Source organism: Globicephala melas, chromosome 9, assembly GCF_963455315.2.
Source record: "Globicephala melas chromosome 9, mGloMel1.2, whole genome shotgun sequence".
Classification (NCBI taxonomy): domain Eukaryota; kingdom Metazoa; phylum Chordata; class Mammalia; order Artiodactyla; family Delphinidae; genus Globicephala; species Globicephala melas.
Window position 1 is genome coordinate 32,023,633 of NC_083322.1, and position 17,225 is coordinate 32,040,857.

The window sequence follows — 17,225 nt, forward strand, 5'->3', positions numbered from 1 at the left end:
TTGATTTTACTTATTAGCATGGTGTTTTTCATGGGGATGCAAGAGAAATTTGTAAGGATTTGTGTAAAGATACTTCCTGCAAAGCATCAACCTTTAATGTTTAGTGTAAGAAATTCCCTAAGACATCTTTGTCTCAGGATTGGTAATTATTTGTTTTCTCCAAGGTGAACTAAAAACATCTGGGGAGGTGGGGTGGAGGATTAAGATGAAATTAGAGAGAGCACCCAGATTTTTCTTAAAGGGATGAAATTAAGAAACACTGCTTTCGGAGTGTAACTTTGACTTGAAAACATGAACAATTCAATCAGGTACCATAATATTTATTTTAATAAAGAGTACCTATAGAGAAAATTTTCAGCTTTCTTTAGCTAAATGGAAGGTTGTTTTTCTTTGGTCTTTTCTACCTTGAATCTATACATTTCTGTGTAAGGACTGGCCTTGAAAACATATTCATTGGTTCATAATAACAGCAGATATAGTTCTCTGGGCAGGAACGTCTTAATTTTGCAGCAAGCCTGTGCATTGGGTTTTCTTTGGATTAGGCTTAAACAAGTAATAATCACCAAGTAAGATTTTATTTAGAGAACTATGAGGCTTCCAGATTTGGGAGTATGCTATCATGCCTGTTAAGCTTATGATATTTTAGAGTTTACCAATAATAACAGAAGGGATTTTTTAAAAGAAACATATGAGCTATCATAGATAAGTATATGGAGGTAACAAAGAGAGAGGGTGGGAGAGGTCAAGGCCAGACTCTAACACCACATCATTCTCTTTCAAACCAACACACTGACAGGCTCCTGTCAGAAAGGGTCATTCTAAGTAATTGGTTAATAAAAGGAATGACTGTCTCAGGATCCAGTAAATGGAGCGTCAGTGTCAAAAAGGAATCTGTTGCTGAATGAAGCCATTTGGAAGTTAGACCAAGAATACAGTATTAATGAGATTGGCATTGAAGTCCATCTTCTACTATAAATTTGAAATTAATTTTGCAGGGTTTTTTAATTAAATATTTACACTGTAGATTTGAGAAGTAGTTATTTTTGCTAATGTTGAACGTATGTCACCACTCCAGCACAGGATGTTTCTAGTAAATATCACTCTGTAAATGTGCCGGATTCTTTTTATCTTTCAAGGATCTTTTGGTTTCTGCTCATTCTCCCTCTTCTGCCTCTCCCCAGCAACTATCTCCTCCCTCTCCCTCCCCCCTCCCCTCTCTCTCTCTCTCTCTCTCTCTCTCACACACACACACACTCACACACACACACACACACACACACACACACACACACACGAGTTGAGAGGCCTTCTTTAGCAAGAAAGTTCTATGTATAGGAATTTAGAAACTGACTGGGTCATGTACTTTCATTGTTGAGACGTGCAAAAAGAACCACTGAAATTTTTGTTAACATTTGTTCCTGCGAATATATTTAAATAAAGGATTATACTTCTAGTGTTAGCATCGAACCTTCTAGTTTCTGTTGAATTTCATGTACTGTAGGTATGCCATAACAATACCTTTTTTAATAAGGTTCACTTTTTTTGTAAGAAATCAGTTGATATTTAATACAAAGAGAAAAACGACTGTCGTTCCTTATAGGTAGAAATAGAAACTTTAACATTAAAGGAACTTTATCTCCTGACATAAAAACATGTTTTTAAAATGTAATAATCTATAGAAGCATTTATTTTTAATGTAAAACTAATAGTCTACTACAGTGGGATCCTGGTTGAAAGAAAGACTGTCTTTTAAGATTTTGAATCTTTACTTTAAATCTTCCACGGGAATCTTGCATTTAGGCTACATCTAAATCAAGTGATTAACATGGATATTTTGATATTTTTTAAAATCAAAGATATTTTTATTTTCACTGTACTGCACATTAACTTTTTCATTTTTCCCATACTAAACATTAGTTGCAAAATGAACGAGAAGATGATCCAACTCGTATACCGTTAACGGAAGAAGTATCTACATGGAATAGTAGACTTTTGAAGAGGACGGCTATCACCGTATGCGGATTTGGGTTTCTTCTTTTCATTTGCAAGCTAACTTTTCAGAGAAAATAACCCTAATATTTGTTTTGAGTAATTATGTATATCTTATTCACATTACCTAAAAATGTTGCTTTTAACTGTTTGTGGCACAGTATAACTACATTCTTAGCCAACACTCCATAGGAAAAATTATGATAGCTTACTGCAGAATGTTTTTCTTTAGAAAGTGGTTTGTCAGTTTGAGTTGACAATATAAGTTGTTATATTTTTATGTTAACTTTGATCAAGCAGTAAATTATAAGTGATTCTTAAGTTTGATCCTATCCTATGACTCTAATAAATAACATTTAAAATAAATAAAAGTTTTATCTAATATTCTTTGACATTTATAAAAGTGTGTTCATTTGTCACAGTGAATCTTACACTATTTGTAAAGTGTTCATAAATTAGGAGCTTTCTTTTAGTTCTTATTTTTCCCTTCCATTATTATGTAATAAGGAATTTCTTATTTAGTTTTTTTAGTTATATATCATTATAAGGAAATTATTAACTTGAGAGTAGTTTAGAGAATGCAAAGTATAAAGATAAAATGTAAAATTTTTGAATTATGGATTAAAACCTAGGGAAAATATTTTAAATGTAGATTTTAAAAAGCAGAAAATTCAGAGAGTAGTGTGGAAAGCCTAAAGCACATTACAATTTTTTATGTAATGTACTTTTGGGAACATATGACATGTACTATGTGTAACATTCTTGAGGATGGTATGAAAGTGAATGGCATTTGGCGTATAATTTCTCATACCAATCTAAAGAAGTAATGCACAATTTCTTTGTGGGGCTTTTTTTTTTCAAAATCAAAATAATAATATTCAGATTTTAAAAGTGAGGTTAATAAAAAGGCAGGCCTAATTTAGCAGGCAATATAGTAGTTAAATCTTGCTTGACTTAGTACCGTACTTAGAACAGATGCAGTTGATCTACAACTGGGATAACAGTGCTTTTAGCAGTGCTCTTTTTGACTGTCTCTTTTTAATCTCTCCGATAGGCTGTCTGCCTCATTTGGTATTATACCCAACCCTTAGGCTCCACTAATTACTGGTTGATTGCTCTACTGTTTTGACATGCCCTGGGGCATGAATTGCTCAGCAGTCTCATAGAATTAAATTTGGACAGGGGTAATTTTTGAGGCCAGCTTTTGAGGCTTATTCTGATCAGGGAAGGGTCCTGCTCAGCTGTCTCTTGCCCTGGTTCTCTCTGGTGAACTGGCTGGCCTAGTTCACCTTAGAGGAGCTGTTGTCTTCAGGAGTGCCCTTAGGTTTGATTTTCTCCACATTCTCTTTCAAATGAAGTCAGTTCCTTTGCGGAGAACTCTGAAACTCTCTTTCTTATGGACTGCTTCTCCCCCCTGGACAAAATCTCTGAGCCACTCCTCTGAGTGCTGGGTGGGGCAGTAGCCTCTGGTCTTCTGCGTTTGCTTCTTACAGTTCTGCCCTATAAGTGAGCTGGCGAAAGGAAGATCGCGGCCTTAGTGTTCTGGCCTGCCATTCCTGGGGTAGAGTTCTCATCCTGTGAGGCACAACGGAAGGAGAGAGCCCTCAACCTCTCAGCCACACTCATCAGAATTTAGCTGCTCAAGCTTGGAGTTGGAGAGCATTAGAAAAGCTGGAGGATTGCCCTTCAGATGAGATATGGTAACTCTTATTTGGGAGCTGAGGGGAGAGGGAGCCCCATCTTCTTGGCCACATCCACCCAGAGCTTTTGGAGCTTTTGCTAAACTGAGATGACTTGGGGTTGCCGGGAGGCAGGTGGTAAGGGAGAGATTGGATCAGTGGCTCAGTGTTCTGAGTTTTAGTAGGTTTTCTTGAATAAATGTTTTTTCATTTGTTCTGAGCCCTTAGGACTCTGCAAAGACTTTAAAGTGCCAATAAAAACGTTATACTGGACGTACGTGACACATTTGTTCGTTATTAGAGGAACTAATTCAAAACTATTTGAGCAACGTTCTATTATATTCCTCTACCTGTAAATTCAGATTATCTTATCAATATTCTACACAAAATGAACAAATTTTTATATTGCATAACTTGGAGAGAGAGTAAATAAAATGACATTTTCAGAAGTGTCACCATCTCTGGACTTACCTCTGTAAGGCAGTATTATTCACGTTTCTCTTCCCAACTGATCTTTCATAATTGTTTCCATGAATTTTCTTCCTTCCTGGAATCGTTCTAACACTTTAATCTTCTGTATTTTCTTTCCTTTTGAAGTCCATGTCTGCTGTGACGTGCTCCCTCTTCCCTCTCAACCCCTAACCTTCACTTTTCTGTTGACAGATAAAGCAGAAGGTAGCCCAGGTTCCTAGCCCTGTCACATTATCTTGTACCTTGTCCGAGTCTTGGTTTCCTCATCTGTATAATAGATTCTAAAGACTAAATGAATCAGAACAATGCCTCCTTGTTAATAGGTCCAATTTGGAGTTCTGAAATTAGAACTAAATCTTAGGGGCTTTATGTAAGAGAATCAATGCTTCCTAGACAAAGTGAACCCCTCATAAGTGGTTTTGCTTTTTGAGCTCACATCCAGAGATCTGATATGAGAATTGATCTTAACATTTGGTTGTTGCCAATATTTTATAATATTTTGGGGAAAATTACTAGTAATTACATTTCAATTCATTAAATAATTACTGACTGCTTAGTATGTGTAAAACAATACACCCATACATTACATATTTTATATGAGATCAGAAAACCTAAATATGTTTGCTATTATTAAGAGAGACATTGAGGTTACTGTTGTTTTATGGATGTTTTACAAACCCACTTTGTAAAACTGTTTCATAGGAAAGGGTGTGGTTGAGCGTTTTGTTTTGTTTTGAATTTCCACAGTTGAGAATGTGGTGTGATAGACTTATCTTTCCTTATGGGAGAAGGGCTCAACCTCAATCAATGCCTTCCTGCAAAAAACAGCTACAGAGGGAAAATCGGTGAAGTCCCAGCGTGTGAAATCTTTTAGAAGAGATTTAGACTAGATTTAAAGTAAGTTTCTATTCATTGTGGATTCAAGGTACATTAGTGCTAAACCAATTTTTGGAGTTGCATATGTACAATTTCCCCTGCCCTCAGTGTAAGGTATTAAAATAAGACACCTAGAATCTTCAATAGTAATACTATTAACTATCCAGTTAGTGGTAATATAACAATTAACTGTAGTTAGTGGTAGAACTAAAATAGTGGCAATATTACATTAACCCTGTGGCGAATGAAAATTGGACTTAAAATGTAGAAACGAAAGATTAGAGTTATTACGCAAATTTCTTCAGTTTCTAGATAAAATAGGAATAGCATCATAGAATGAAAGAAAAATTGTGGATTTTGTTTCCTGAAGTATATGCTGTTATGTGGCTCCCAGATCTCCCTTTAGGAGTAAAGAACTTATTCCCACAGCTGCTGGGAATGTAGCTAGCAGAAAGTCCTCTTCAGGAGTTTTCTCTGCTAAAGAAAGATGTATTCCCAAAAGTATGTCCTACTCCCAGGAATGACTAATCAACATAGGGGTTTAAAGGCCCCAATTTCAAAGGCCCTCATCCCAAACCAAGATAACTCTGAAGGACCGTCCCCCTTTCAGAGCTCCCGGTGAGGCTGGCCAAGGCTTTCATTAAGAGTGTATCACAGCCCATCTTCTCCCTCTGTCCAGTGCTGCTGCTTTCCCTTCCCTTGCACAGGTGTTGCTCTCCAGAGCCCTTCCTAATGCATGTCCTGTATGCTAATCTTCACCTCAGCATTCACTTTCCAGGGAACCCAATTTTGTCACTGACCAGCAGAGCCTTGCATAAGTCATGAAATATATGATCATTATTAATAATTATCTTCTCCAGAACTTAAGTTTCCTAATCTGAAAAATAAAGATCATCCTGAACTAGGGTTGTTGTTGGAGTGTTAAATGGAGTAACATACAAGTGGTTGTAGAGTTTTATAACTAATGCAGACTTGTGGCCAAACAGACATGAGTTCCAGTTTCAATTCTGCCTCTTACTAGCCATGCAACTTTTAGAACACTACCAAAGGTCTCCAAGTCTCTGGCTATAAGATGCATGTAACAGTAATAATCAGACTAAAAATACTGCATTAATTCAGCATTTATTCTCATCTATAACAAGAATAACAGTAATAATCAGACTTAAAATCATTGCTTTAATTTGGCATTTACTGTGCCAGTCATTCAGATAATTTTTAAAAACCTATATTTTAATAAATATATTTAATTAAACCTATAAGGTTGTTGTAAAGATTAAGTGAACTAAGGCAATATAGTTTTCTCCAATGTGTGTGTTTATAGCATACATTAATAAACGGAAGCCAGTATAATTTCTACTGTTATAATTGATCATAAAGCATTTATTACACTGACTTGTACCAAAAATCAGATTTTTATAATTGCCAGGACCATATTTTTGTTCGAGAGAAATATTTTCTATCATTTAGTGACATAGAATTAAAAATACTTAAATCATCTAAGCTACCACAGATATATTCACAATCCACAAGACAACAGTTAATAGGCCAAGCAGATAATAAATTATCTGAGAAGACTCCATTTCCCCTCTGCCTTTTTAACAGGTGGTACTATACTCAAAAGCAGAAACCATTTGTCTATAAAACCAAGTTTATTGAACCCTCTTGTGATGATGGTGAGAGCTAGAGTCTGCATCCTTATTGTTCCATAGGTGAGGACTGGTGGTGGGGTGAGGAGTGTGTAATTCAATCCCGGTCAGACTGTCAGCTTGATAATGACACCCAAATACACTTTCACTCCTCAAGCCACAGAGAGGACCTCTTCTCCCTGAAATGTTTTATACACCATGAGGGCTCCAGTCTATCCACTTGAGAGGTACACATTTTCTCAGCTTTTTATTTATTAACTTCGCTTGATTTTTAAAATATTTACCCTTTATGTCTACTTGAAAACGAATAATAAAGACGTGGTAAAATCTGGGCTAACTGAATTGATAAGTAACATTAAATGATTCCATTTTAAGCACAGATATGGGGCTACTACCAAACACCTGAAAGCCATAAGATGGAGCCCCACACTAAGAACGGTGCAAGAACCCTCCTTGTATAGATCCTGGAGCAGGTGCACCAGCTCTGGATGTGAGAAAAAGAAACCCATCTTTTATTAAACCACTGTGTGGATTTTCTGTTAAAGGTGCCAAAGGTATTCCCAAATAATACAGAGTCATGCCTGTGTTGCCTCATTCTGCAATTTGCTTTTTCCATCAGCATTTCAGATGCATCCACGTTAAAAAGTAAAGATGTAATTAATTCCTTTAAACTGCTCTATAGTATTCCATCATATGTCCATCCCGCATTTTCTACTTGTTCCCCTACTGATAAAATTTTGAGTTATATCTAACTTATTCTTCTCAACAGTACTGTACTGTACATACTTGTACATGTGTCCCTGTGTAAATATGACAAAGTTTCTTTAACTACATTTAGCAGTGGATTAGCTAGTTGTAGGGCACAAAGATTTTCAATTTCTACTTCATTAACTATTGATGTTGCCAGGTATTTCTGTTTGCCCCTCACGAGCCTCCCTCTACCCACCCTACCCTGGGAAGCTGAGTCTATCAATACAAAATACATCAAAGGACCTTTCAACTACTGATGGGGCTTATCCAATGGCAGAATATCTGAGGGAGGGTAAATCTAGATATTTATTCACCTGGCTGTACTCCCTGTGAGATTGCTACCTTTGCCCCTCAACTGAAGGCTTCCTCTCAAGACAACCTCTACAAGATTCACTCCTTCTGGGTTCCTGGAACCTTTACTCCCTCCCACATCCCTTCTGGTCTGAGGGGTGGTAACAGCTCCTCTGCCCACACCTTCAAAAATAGTCTCTTTGTAAAGCAAATCTCCTCAAATCATTCTGCCATCTGTTTCCAGGTGAAAACATGACTGCATCACTTCTGTACTGCTCTTCAAGGAGCCCGTATTAATTTACAGACCTACCAGCAGTACATGAGAGTGTTTGTTACCCCACAGCCATACCGACACTTAACATTAACTGACTTAACGTTTTCTCCTATCTTATGGATTCAATAAAGTTGATTGTTTTTGTTTTATTTTGTGCTGCTCTGATTACTAGTGAAATTGAGCATCTCTTTAGGTTTATAGGCCATTTTTCTCCCTATAAATTACTTTCTGCTATGATTTGCCTATCTTTCTACTGGACTGTCTGTTTTTTGTTGGCTTTTAATCCTTTAAATATTTGAAATATTAATCCTTTCTCTGTAACATGTGCTGGACTTCCTTCTATCTACTGTTTATCTCTTGCTTATGATGTTCTTTGTTGCCCAAACATTTTAAAAATCTACCTGTATTTTCTTCTGTTTTAAAGTTTTACTTTTCATGTTTTGGACTTTAACATAGCTGAAAATTATTTTTGTGCACAGTGTAAAACAGAAATCTAATAACATTTCTTTCCTCATAGTGAGCCAGTTTCCACACCACCATTATTAAATAATCTATCTTTTCCTCCTTGATTTGAAATGGTGCCTATTTCCATGCCTAATTTTTAATGACTTATGGATCTGAATTTTATGTTTTATTCCATTCATCTTATTTGCTGCCAATACCACACTGTTTTAAGAATTGATATTAAGGCTTTATAATATGTCTTAGCATCTAGTAGCACAACAGTAATTTACTACTACATTTTAATTTGTTTATTGCTAGCTGAGAAATGTAAATTACTTCTGTATTTGACCTTGAATCCAGATCAAGAATCTGAACTGTCTTATTCATCCTAATAGTTTTGTCCACTGATTGTTTTAGGTTTTCTATGTAGAGCTGCAAATAATGAAAGTTTGACCTCTTTCTTTCTATTTCTTATTTCTTTATCTTACCAGAACATTTTAGGACCTCAGTCTCATAGTTAATAATAGTGGTGATAATGGATGTTCTTGTTACTTTGGGGACTATTTCTAATATTTATTCCTTGCATCCATGCCCTTACAATATGTGGAGTCTCTTTCCTAACCCCCAGTATCCATATTGGCCATTTGACTTTTTTCGGCCAATGGGACATTAGCAAAAGGGATAGAAGCAAAGGCTTGAATGGTGCTTGTGCATTAGGGTTTTCACTCTCACTGCTTTTCTGATCTTCCGTTACATTAACAAGTTCAGGATAACTTAATATAATGAGATAATCATGGCCCAGTTATCCTTCACGCTAGCAAACTCATAGACATGTGAGTGAGGCCATCAAACATGTGTGACCCCAGTTGAGACCAGCAGAAAAACTGCCCAGCTGAACCCTGTTTAAATTTCTGATCTACAAAATAGCTAATACACATGGCTGTTATTTTAAGTGTCGAAATTTTGGTGGTTGTTTTAGGCTATGTGTTACATGGCAAAAGCAAATTGATACAGTCAATTAATGAGAGAGATGGGTTAAAATCTCTCGCTAAGATTTTCAGTTTAACCTAGTATTTCTGTTAATTTTTGCTATGAAGATTTGAGACTGTAATGTTACATGAATTTAACCTTAAAATTATTGTTTTACAGGTGGATGGTATCTTTTATCGTTATGTGATCAACTTTTTTTATCCCTAACATTTCTGCCTTAAAATATAATTTGTCTGATATTAATAGAGGTATACTTTTTAAAAAAAGATGATTTTCCTGGTATGCCCTTTACCATTCTTATGCTTTCATTCTTTCTGTGTCCTAAAAGGAAATAAATCTGCCAATCCTGTCCTTAAAAAGAGATGGAAAGTTTAGCTAATTTACATCTATTGTGATTATTTGTGTACTTGTATTTGTATTTATTTCCACTGTCCCTTCGGCTTTTATTAAGCTTTTCTCCTTCCTACTTCACACTGATTTATGAAGTTTTTTTAACCCCTCTCTTTTTCCAACCATATTGTAAATTATATATTCTTTTTTATTTCTTTTAGCAATTATCCTTAAATTTTTAACAACAGATGGAAAGTCTAAGGAGAACCAGCAACTCTCCCTTCCCCTTAAAATTATAAACCAGAAAACTTTAACTCTGATCATTCTCCTTTTGTTTTACTTGGCCTTGTTCATATACTTGTTAGACATTTGGATATCTTCTTTGTGAAATGACTATTCAAGTTTTTAGCCCATTTTATAATTGAATTGTCTACCTTTTTCTTTTTGACTGGTAGGAATTCTTTTAATATTCAGAAGAAAAGTCCTTCATTAGATATATGTATTGCAAATATCTGCTCTCTGCTGGGGTTTGCTTTTCAAACTTTCTTAATGGCATATTTTGACGAACAGAAGTTCTTAATTTTAATTAAGTTCAACATCCTTCTCTTTTCCCTCACACTGCTTTTTATGTTCTGTTTAAGAAATCTTTGCTTATACAAAAGTCATTAAGGTGTCCTGTGTTTTATTCTTGAAGCTTGATTGTTTTTAGCTTTGAGATCGAGATTTATGATCCATATCAATATTTTTTGTATTATAGGAGGTAGGGCTAAAGATTAATTTTGTTCATTCAGCAATCCATTTGCTCTATTACCAAAAATTTAAAGAAGCTTTCTTCCGCATTAAATTGCTTTGCACCTTTGCTGAAAAACAAGTTGGTTCTATATGTAGGGCCCTATTTTGGGACTCTATTAATTTGTCTACTTGACTATTCTTGTACTATATCACCTTGCCCTAATTATTATAGCTTTATATTAAGTAAGCTTGATAGCCCATAGTGTAAATCTTTCAACTTGGCTCTTCTTCAAAATAATCATGACTGTTCTAAGCCTGCTGCATTTTCATATACATTTTAGAATCATTACCTGAGGAGACTTATCTATACTAGAACTAATTTAGATAACAAGGTCCTAGACTTCAAGCCAATACCATATTGGAATAAGACAAGAGTGGGAGAGAGTGAAGGTTTTGTGCATGCAGAAGGAATGTGAGTTGTTGTGTCCAGAGGGAAGACTGTGGAAGATTATATTTTCCAGAGACGTCCACAACAATATCTCCTATGTTACATGTTTTTCTGCATTACCTTGTTACTCTCAAGATGAACCCCCAAAACATCTAGCTTTGAAAGCCAACAGGGCTTGCATCTATGAGATCTACAAGACTATAGTGAATGAAGAGACAGTTCTTAAAGGGCTAACTCAGACTCACTGTGGCTACCCCTCAGAGCACAGAGCAGAGGCAGTAGACTGAAACACCCATTCTTTCACTAAAAGAGGCTTATTTGCTTATTTTAAAACCTTCAGCCTGAGGGATAGGCTTCTAATTCATCCAGTTAGAGGAACGTAAGGAAAAAAACAAAAAGTGGAGATAGCTCAAAGGACTTGTGGGACAACAAGAGGACCAATGTTCACATTATAGGAATCTGAGAAGGAGAAATGAGAGAGAAATGGGCAGAACAATTTTTGAAGAAATATTTACTGAAAACTTGCCTAACCTGGGGAAGGAAACAGACATCCAGATTGAGGAAGACTAGAATGTTTCAAATAAGAGGAATCCCAAAAGACCCACACCAAGACATATTATAACTAAATTGTCAAAAGTTAAAGACAAGGAGAGATTCTAAAATGCAGCAAGAGAGGGACACTGCCAATACAACAGAGTAGAAAGACCCTGAGCTCACCTCCTTTCATGGGCACACCAAAATTACAAGTATTTACAGAACTGCTATCAATGAAAAAGACTAGAGCTTCCAGAAAAGACTTTGTACAACTAAAGATATAAAGAAGGAACTACAAAAAGAAATGGGTTGGAGGCTCAGAATCACAGTATAGTTAAGACCTATACACCCCAGGTGGGTGACACACAATTGAGAGATTAATTACAATTGCAGAGGTTCTCCCCAAGGAGTGAGGGGCCTGAGCCCCACATTGGGATCCTCAGCTTGGAAGTCCCATGCCAGGAAGACAAGCCCCCAGAATGTTTGGCTTTGAGGGCCAGTGGGGTTTACTTCCAGGAGACCCAGAGGGCTGTGGGAAATAGAGACTCCACTCTTAAAACAGTGCACACAAAATTTCACATGCTCTGGGACCCAAGGCAGAAGCACTAATTTGAAAGGAGCCTAGGTGAGACCTACCTGCTGATCTTAGAGAGTCTTCCAAAGAGGCAGGAGGAAACTGCAGCTCATGCTGGGGACATAGACACTGGCAGCAGCCATTTTGGGGAGCTCATTCTACTACGTGGACAGTGGTGCTGGCACGCACCATTTTTGAATCCTTCCTCTAGTTTATTAGCCTCAGGACCAAGTCCTGCCACAGACCACCAGCCTGTAGGCACCAGTGCTGGGATACCTCAGGCAGCACAATTAACTGGGGGGGGGGGGGACACAGCCCCATCCATCAGCAGATAGGCTGCCTTAAGACCACCTGAGCCCACAGCTGCCCCTGGACATGGCCCTGGCCCCACTCACCAATGCACAGGCACTAGACCCAAGACCCCCAGGACCATGCAGCCAGACCCCAGGACCCAGCTCTGCCTGCCAGTGAGGTGTCACTAGCCCCAGGACCTAGCTTTACCTACTGGTGCGTGGGCACCAGCCCCATGATATCCTGTACCCCGACTCCACCCACCAGTGAACCAGGCACCAATGGTTCTGTAGCCAGCCACCTTGTGACCTGGCCCTGCCACCAGTGGCCAGTAGCCTCTACACAAGGCATGGCCTGACAACAACCAGACTGGGGGCCAGCCATGCCTACCACAGTGCCCACAGTACTCAGCTCACCACAACAGAAGGACCCACAAAGCCCATACAGGGGGCACCCCTAGAGCATATAACTCTGGTCACACACACACACACACACACACACACACCTCATGGTAACCACAAACTAAAAGTCTCTAATAGATACACATACGAAAAAGAAAAAAGAATCCAAACGTACCACTAAAGATACCAATCAAGTCACCAGGGAAGAGAACAAAAGAAGAAATGAACAAAACAGAACTATAAAAACAACCCAACAAGCAATTAACAAAATACATATCAATAAATACCCTAAATGTAAATGAACTAAATGTTCCAATCAAAAGACATAGAGTGGATAAATGAATTAAAAAAAGAAAAAGAACCATATATATGCTATATACAAGAGACTCATTTAAGATCTAAAGATACACAGACTAAAAATGAGAGGATAGAAAAAGGTATTCCATGCAAACAGAAATCAAAAGAAAGCTGGGGTAGCAATACTTACATCAGACAAAATAGAATTTAAAACAAAGACTGTTACAAGAAACAAAGAAGAATATTACATAAGGATCAAGGGATAAATCCAAGAAAAAGATATAACAATTATAAATATATATGCACCCAATGTAGTACTACCTAAATACATAAAGCAAATATTAACATGCATAAAGAAAGAAATTGACAGCACGATAAAAACAGAAGTGAAAAAGGAGAGTTACAACCAGCACCACAGAAACAAAATGATTACTATGAATAATTATATACCAATAAAATGGACAACCTAGAAGAAACGGACAAATTCTTAGAAAGGTACAATTTCTCAAGAATGAAGCAGGAAGAAATAAAAAATATGAACAGACCAAGTACCAGTGATGAAATTGAATCAAACAAAAGTTTTGATTCCAACAAACAACAGTTCAGGACCAGATGGCTTCACAGGTGAATTCTATGAAGCATTTAGAGAAGAGTTAACACCTATCCTTCTCAAACTATTCCAAAAAATTGCAGAAGGAATACTTCCAAACTGATTCTATGAGGCCAGCAACACCCTTCTACCAAAACCAGACAAAGATATCACAGAAGAAGAAAATTACAGGCCAATATCACAATATCACTAATGAACAAAGATGCAAAAATCCTCAACAAAATATTAGCAAACCAAATCCAACCATACGTTAAAAGGATCATACACTGTAATCAAGTGGGATTTATCCCAGGGATGCAAGGATGTTCAATATCCACAAATCAATCAATGTCATACACCAAACTGAAGGAAAAAAAAAAAAAAAGCTTCAGACAAAATTTAACAACCATTTATGATAAAAACTCTCCAGAAAGTGGATATAGAGGGAATATACCTCAACACAATAAAGGCCATACATGTTAAGTCCAGAGCTAACATCATACTCAATGGTGAAAAGTGAAAGCATTTCCTCTAAGACCAGGAACAAGACAAGGATGCCTACTCTCACCACTTTTATTAAACATAGTATTGGAAGTCCTATCCATAGCAATCAGACAAGAAAAGAATTAAAAGTAATTCAAATTGGAAAGGAAAAAGTAAAACTTACTATTTGCAGATGACATGATTACTATACATAGAAAATCCTAATGATTCCAATAAAAATATACTAGAGTTCATCAATGAATTCAGTAAAGTTGCAGGATACAAAATTAATAAACAGTTTGTTGCATTTCTATATTCTAAGGAAGAACTCTCAGAAAGAGAAATTAAGGAAACAATTCCATTCACAATTGCATCAAAAAGAATAAAATACCTAAAAATTAACCTGCCTAAGGAGGTAAAAGACCTGTACCAGGACAACTATAGGACGCTGATGAAAGAAACTAAAGATGACATCAACAGATGGAAGGATACATTGTGTTCATGAATTAGAGGAATTCATATTGTTAAAATGACCAATGGCATTTTTCACAGAACTAGAACAAATAATTTTAAAATGTGTATGGAAACATAAAAGACCCTGAAAAGCAAAAATAATCTTGAGAATGAAAAACATAGCTGGAGGTATCATGCTTCCCAACTTCAGATGATACTACAAAGCTACAGTTATCAAAATAGTATCATACTGGCACAAAAACAGACACATATATTAATGGAACAGAATAGAGAGCCCAGAAATAAACCCACAAATTTATGGTCAATTAATCTATGACAAAGGAGGCAAGAATATACAATGGAGAAAAGACAGTGTCTTCAATAAGTGGTGCTGGGAAAACTGGACAGCTACATGTAAAAGAATGAAATTAGAACACTCCCTAACACCATACACAAAAATAAACTCAAAATGGATTAAAGACCTAAATATAAGGTCAGACACTATAAAACTCTTAGAGGAAAACACAGGCAGAACAATCTATGACATAAACACAGCAACATCTTTTTTGAACCACCTCCTAGAGTAATGAAAATTAAAACAAAAATTAAACAAATGGGACCTAATTAAAAGCTTTTGCACAGAAAAGGAAACCATAAACAAGACAAAAAGACAACCTCCAAAGTGGGAGAAAATATTTGCAAACGAAGCAACTGACAAAGGATTAATCTCCAAAATATACAAACAGCTCATGCAGCTCAATATAAAAAAAAAAAAAAACCCAAACAACCCCATCCAAAAATGGGCAGAAGACCTAAATAGACATTTCTCCAAAGAAGACATACAGATGGCCAACAAATACATGAAAAGATGCTCAACATCACTAATTATCAGAGAAATGCAAATCAAAACTACAATGAGGCATCAGCTCACACCAGTCAGAATGGCCATCATCAAAAAATCTACACACAATAAATGCTGGAGAGGGTGTGGAGAAAAGAGAACCCTTTTGCACTGTTGGTGGGAATGTAAATTGATATAGCCACTATGGAGACAGTATGAAGGTTCCTTAAAAAATGAAAAATAGAACTACCATACAACCAGCAATCCCACTACTGGGCATATACCTTGAGAAAACTACAATTCAAATAGAGACATGTACCACAATGTACATTGCAGCACTATTTACCATAGCCCAGACATAGAAGCAACCTAAGTGCTCATTGACAGATGAATGAATAAAGAAGATGTGGCACATATATACAATGGAATATTACTCAGCATTAAAAAGAAACGAAATTGAGTTATTTGTAGTGAGGTGGATGGACTTAGAGTCTGTCATACAGAGTGAAGTAAGTCAGAAAGATAAAAACAAATATTGTATATTAACACATATATGTGGAACCTCGAAAAATGGTATAGATGATCTTACTTGCAAAGCAGAAATAGAGACACAGACGTAGAGAACAAAAGCATGGATACCCAGGGGGAAAGGGGGAGTGGGATGAATTGGGAGATTGGAATTGACATATATACACTACTGATGCTATGTATAAAATAAGATACCTAATGAGAACATACTGTATAGCACAGGGAACTCTACTCAGTGCTCTGTGGTGACCTAATTGGGAAGGAAATCCCCAAAAGAGGGGATAGATGTATATGTATAGCTGATTCACTCTGCTGTACAGCAGAAACTAACACAACATTGTAAAGCAACTATATGCCAATAAAAGTTAATTTAAAAAAGAAAAGAAAAAGACCCAACTATATACTGCTTAGGAAAAATTCACTTCATGCTTAAGGACACACAAAGACTGCAAATGAAGGAATGGATGCAATGCAAACCAAAAAAAAATGCTGGGGTACCTATAGTTACATCAGACAAAATAGACTTTAAGACAAGACTGTAATAAGAGACAAAGAAGGCCACTGTATAATGATAAAAGGGTCAATCCAACAGGGTATAACATCTGTAAATATTTATTCACCCCCAATATAAGCACTTAAATATATAAAGTAAATATTAACAAACTTAAAGGCAGAAACAGACAGCAAAACAATAATAGTAGGAGATTTCAATACCACACTTTCATCAGTAGAGAGAGCATTCAGACAGAAAGTTGATGAGTAAACACTGGATTTAAATAACATGTTAGACCAGATGGACTTAATAGACATTTCCAGAACATTCCATCCAAAAGCAGCATAATACACATTCTTCTCCAACACACATGGAACATTCTCCAGGATAGATCATATGTTAGCCACAAAACAAGTCTTAATAAATATAAGAAGTTTGAAAATATGAAATCATATCAAGCATCTTTTCCAGCCACAATGCTATAAAAGTAGAGATTAATTACAATAAGAAAACTTGAAAATACACAAATATATGGATATTAAACATCATCCTACTGAAAAACTGATGGGTCAAAGAAGAAATTAAAAGCAAAGTAAATATCTTGAGATAAATGAAAATGGAAATAAAATGTATCAAAACTTATGGGATGCAGCAAAAACATTTCTGAGACAGAAGTTCATGGTGATAAATGCCTACATTAAGAAACAAGAAAAACCTCAAATAAACAACATAACTTTATACCTCAAGAAACCAGAAAAAGAACAAATAAAATCCGAAGTTAGTAGAAAGAAGGAAATAACAAAGATCACAATGGAAATAAA

The 17,225-nt window shown here is 36.3% G+C and overlaps 1 protein-coding gene across 1 annotated transcript in view; it reads left to right on the plus strand.

Moving 5' to 3' along the window:
• Positions 1-2,070, plus strand: part of ASZ1 (ankyrin repeat, SAM and basic leucine zipper domain containing 1) — a 79,686-nt gene extending 77,616 nt beyond the window's left edge. Inside the window, exon 13 of the mRNA XM_030857635.2 lies at positions 1,918-2,070. Within this exon, the coding sequence (XP_030713495.1) occupies positions 1,918-2,070 (153 nt within the window). The remainder of the gene's footprint in view (positions 1-1,917) is intronic.
• Positions 2,071-17,225: the final 15,155 nt, after the last annotated feature.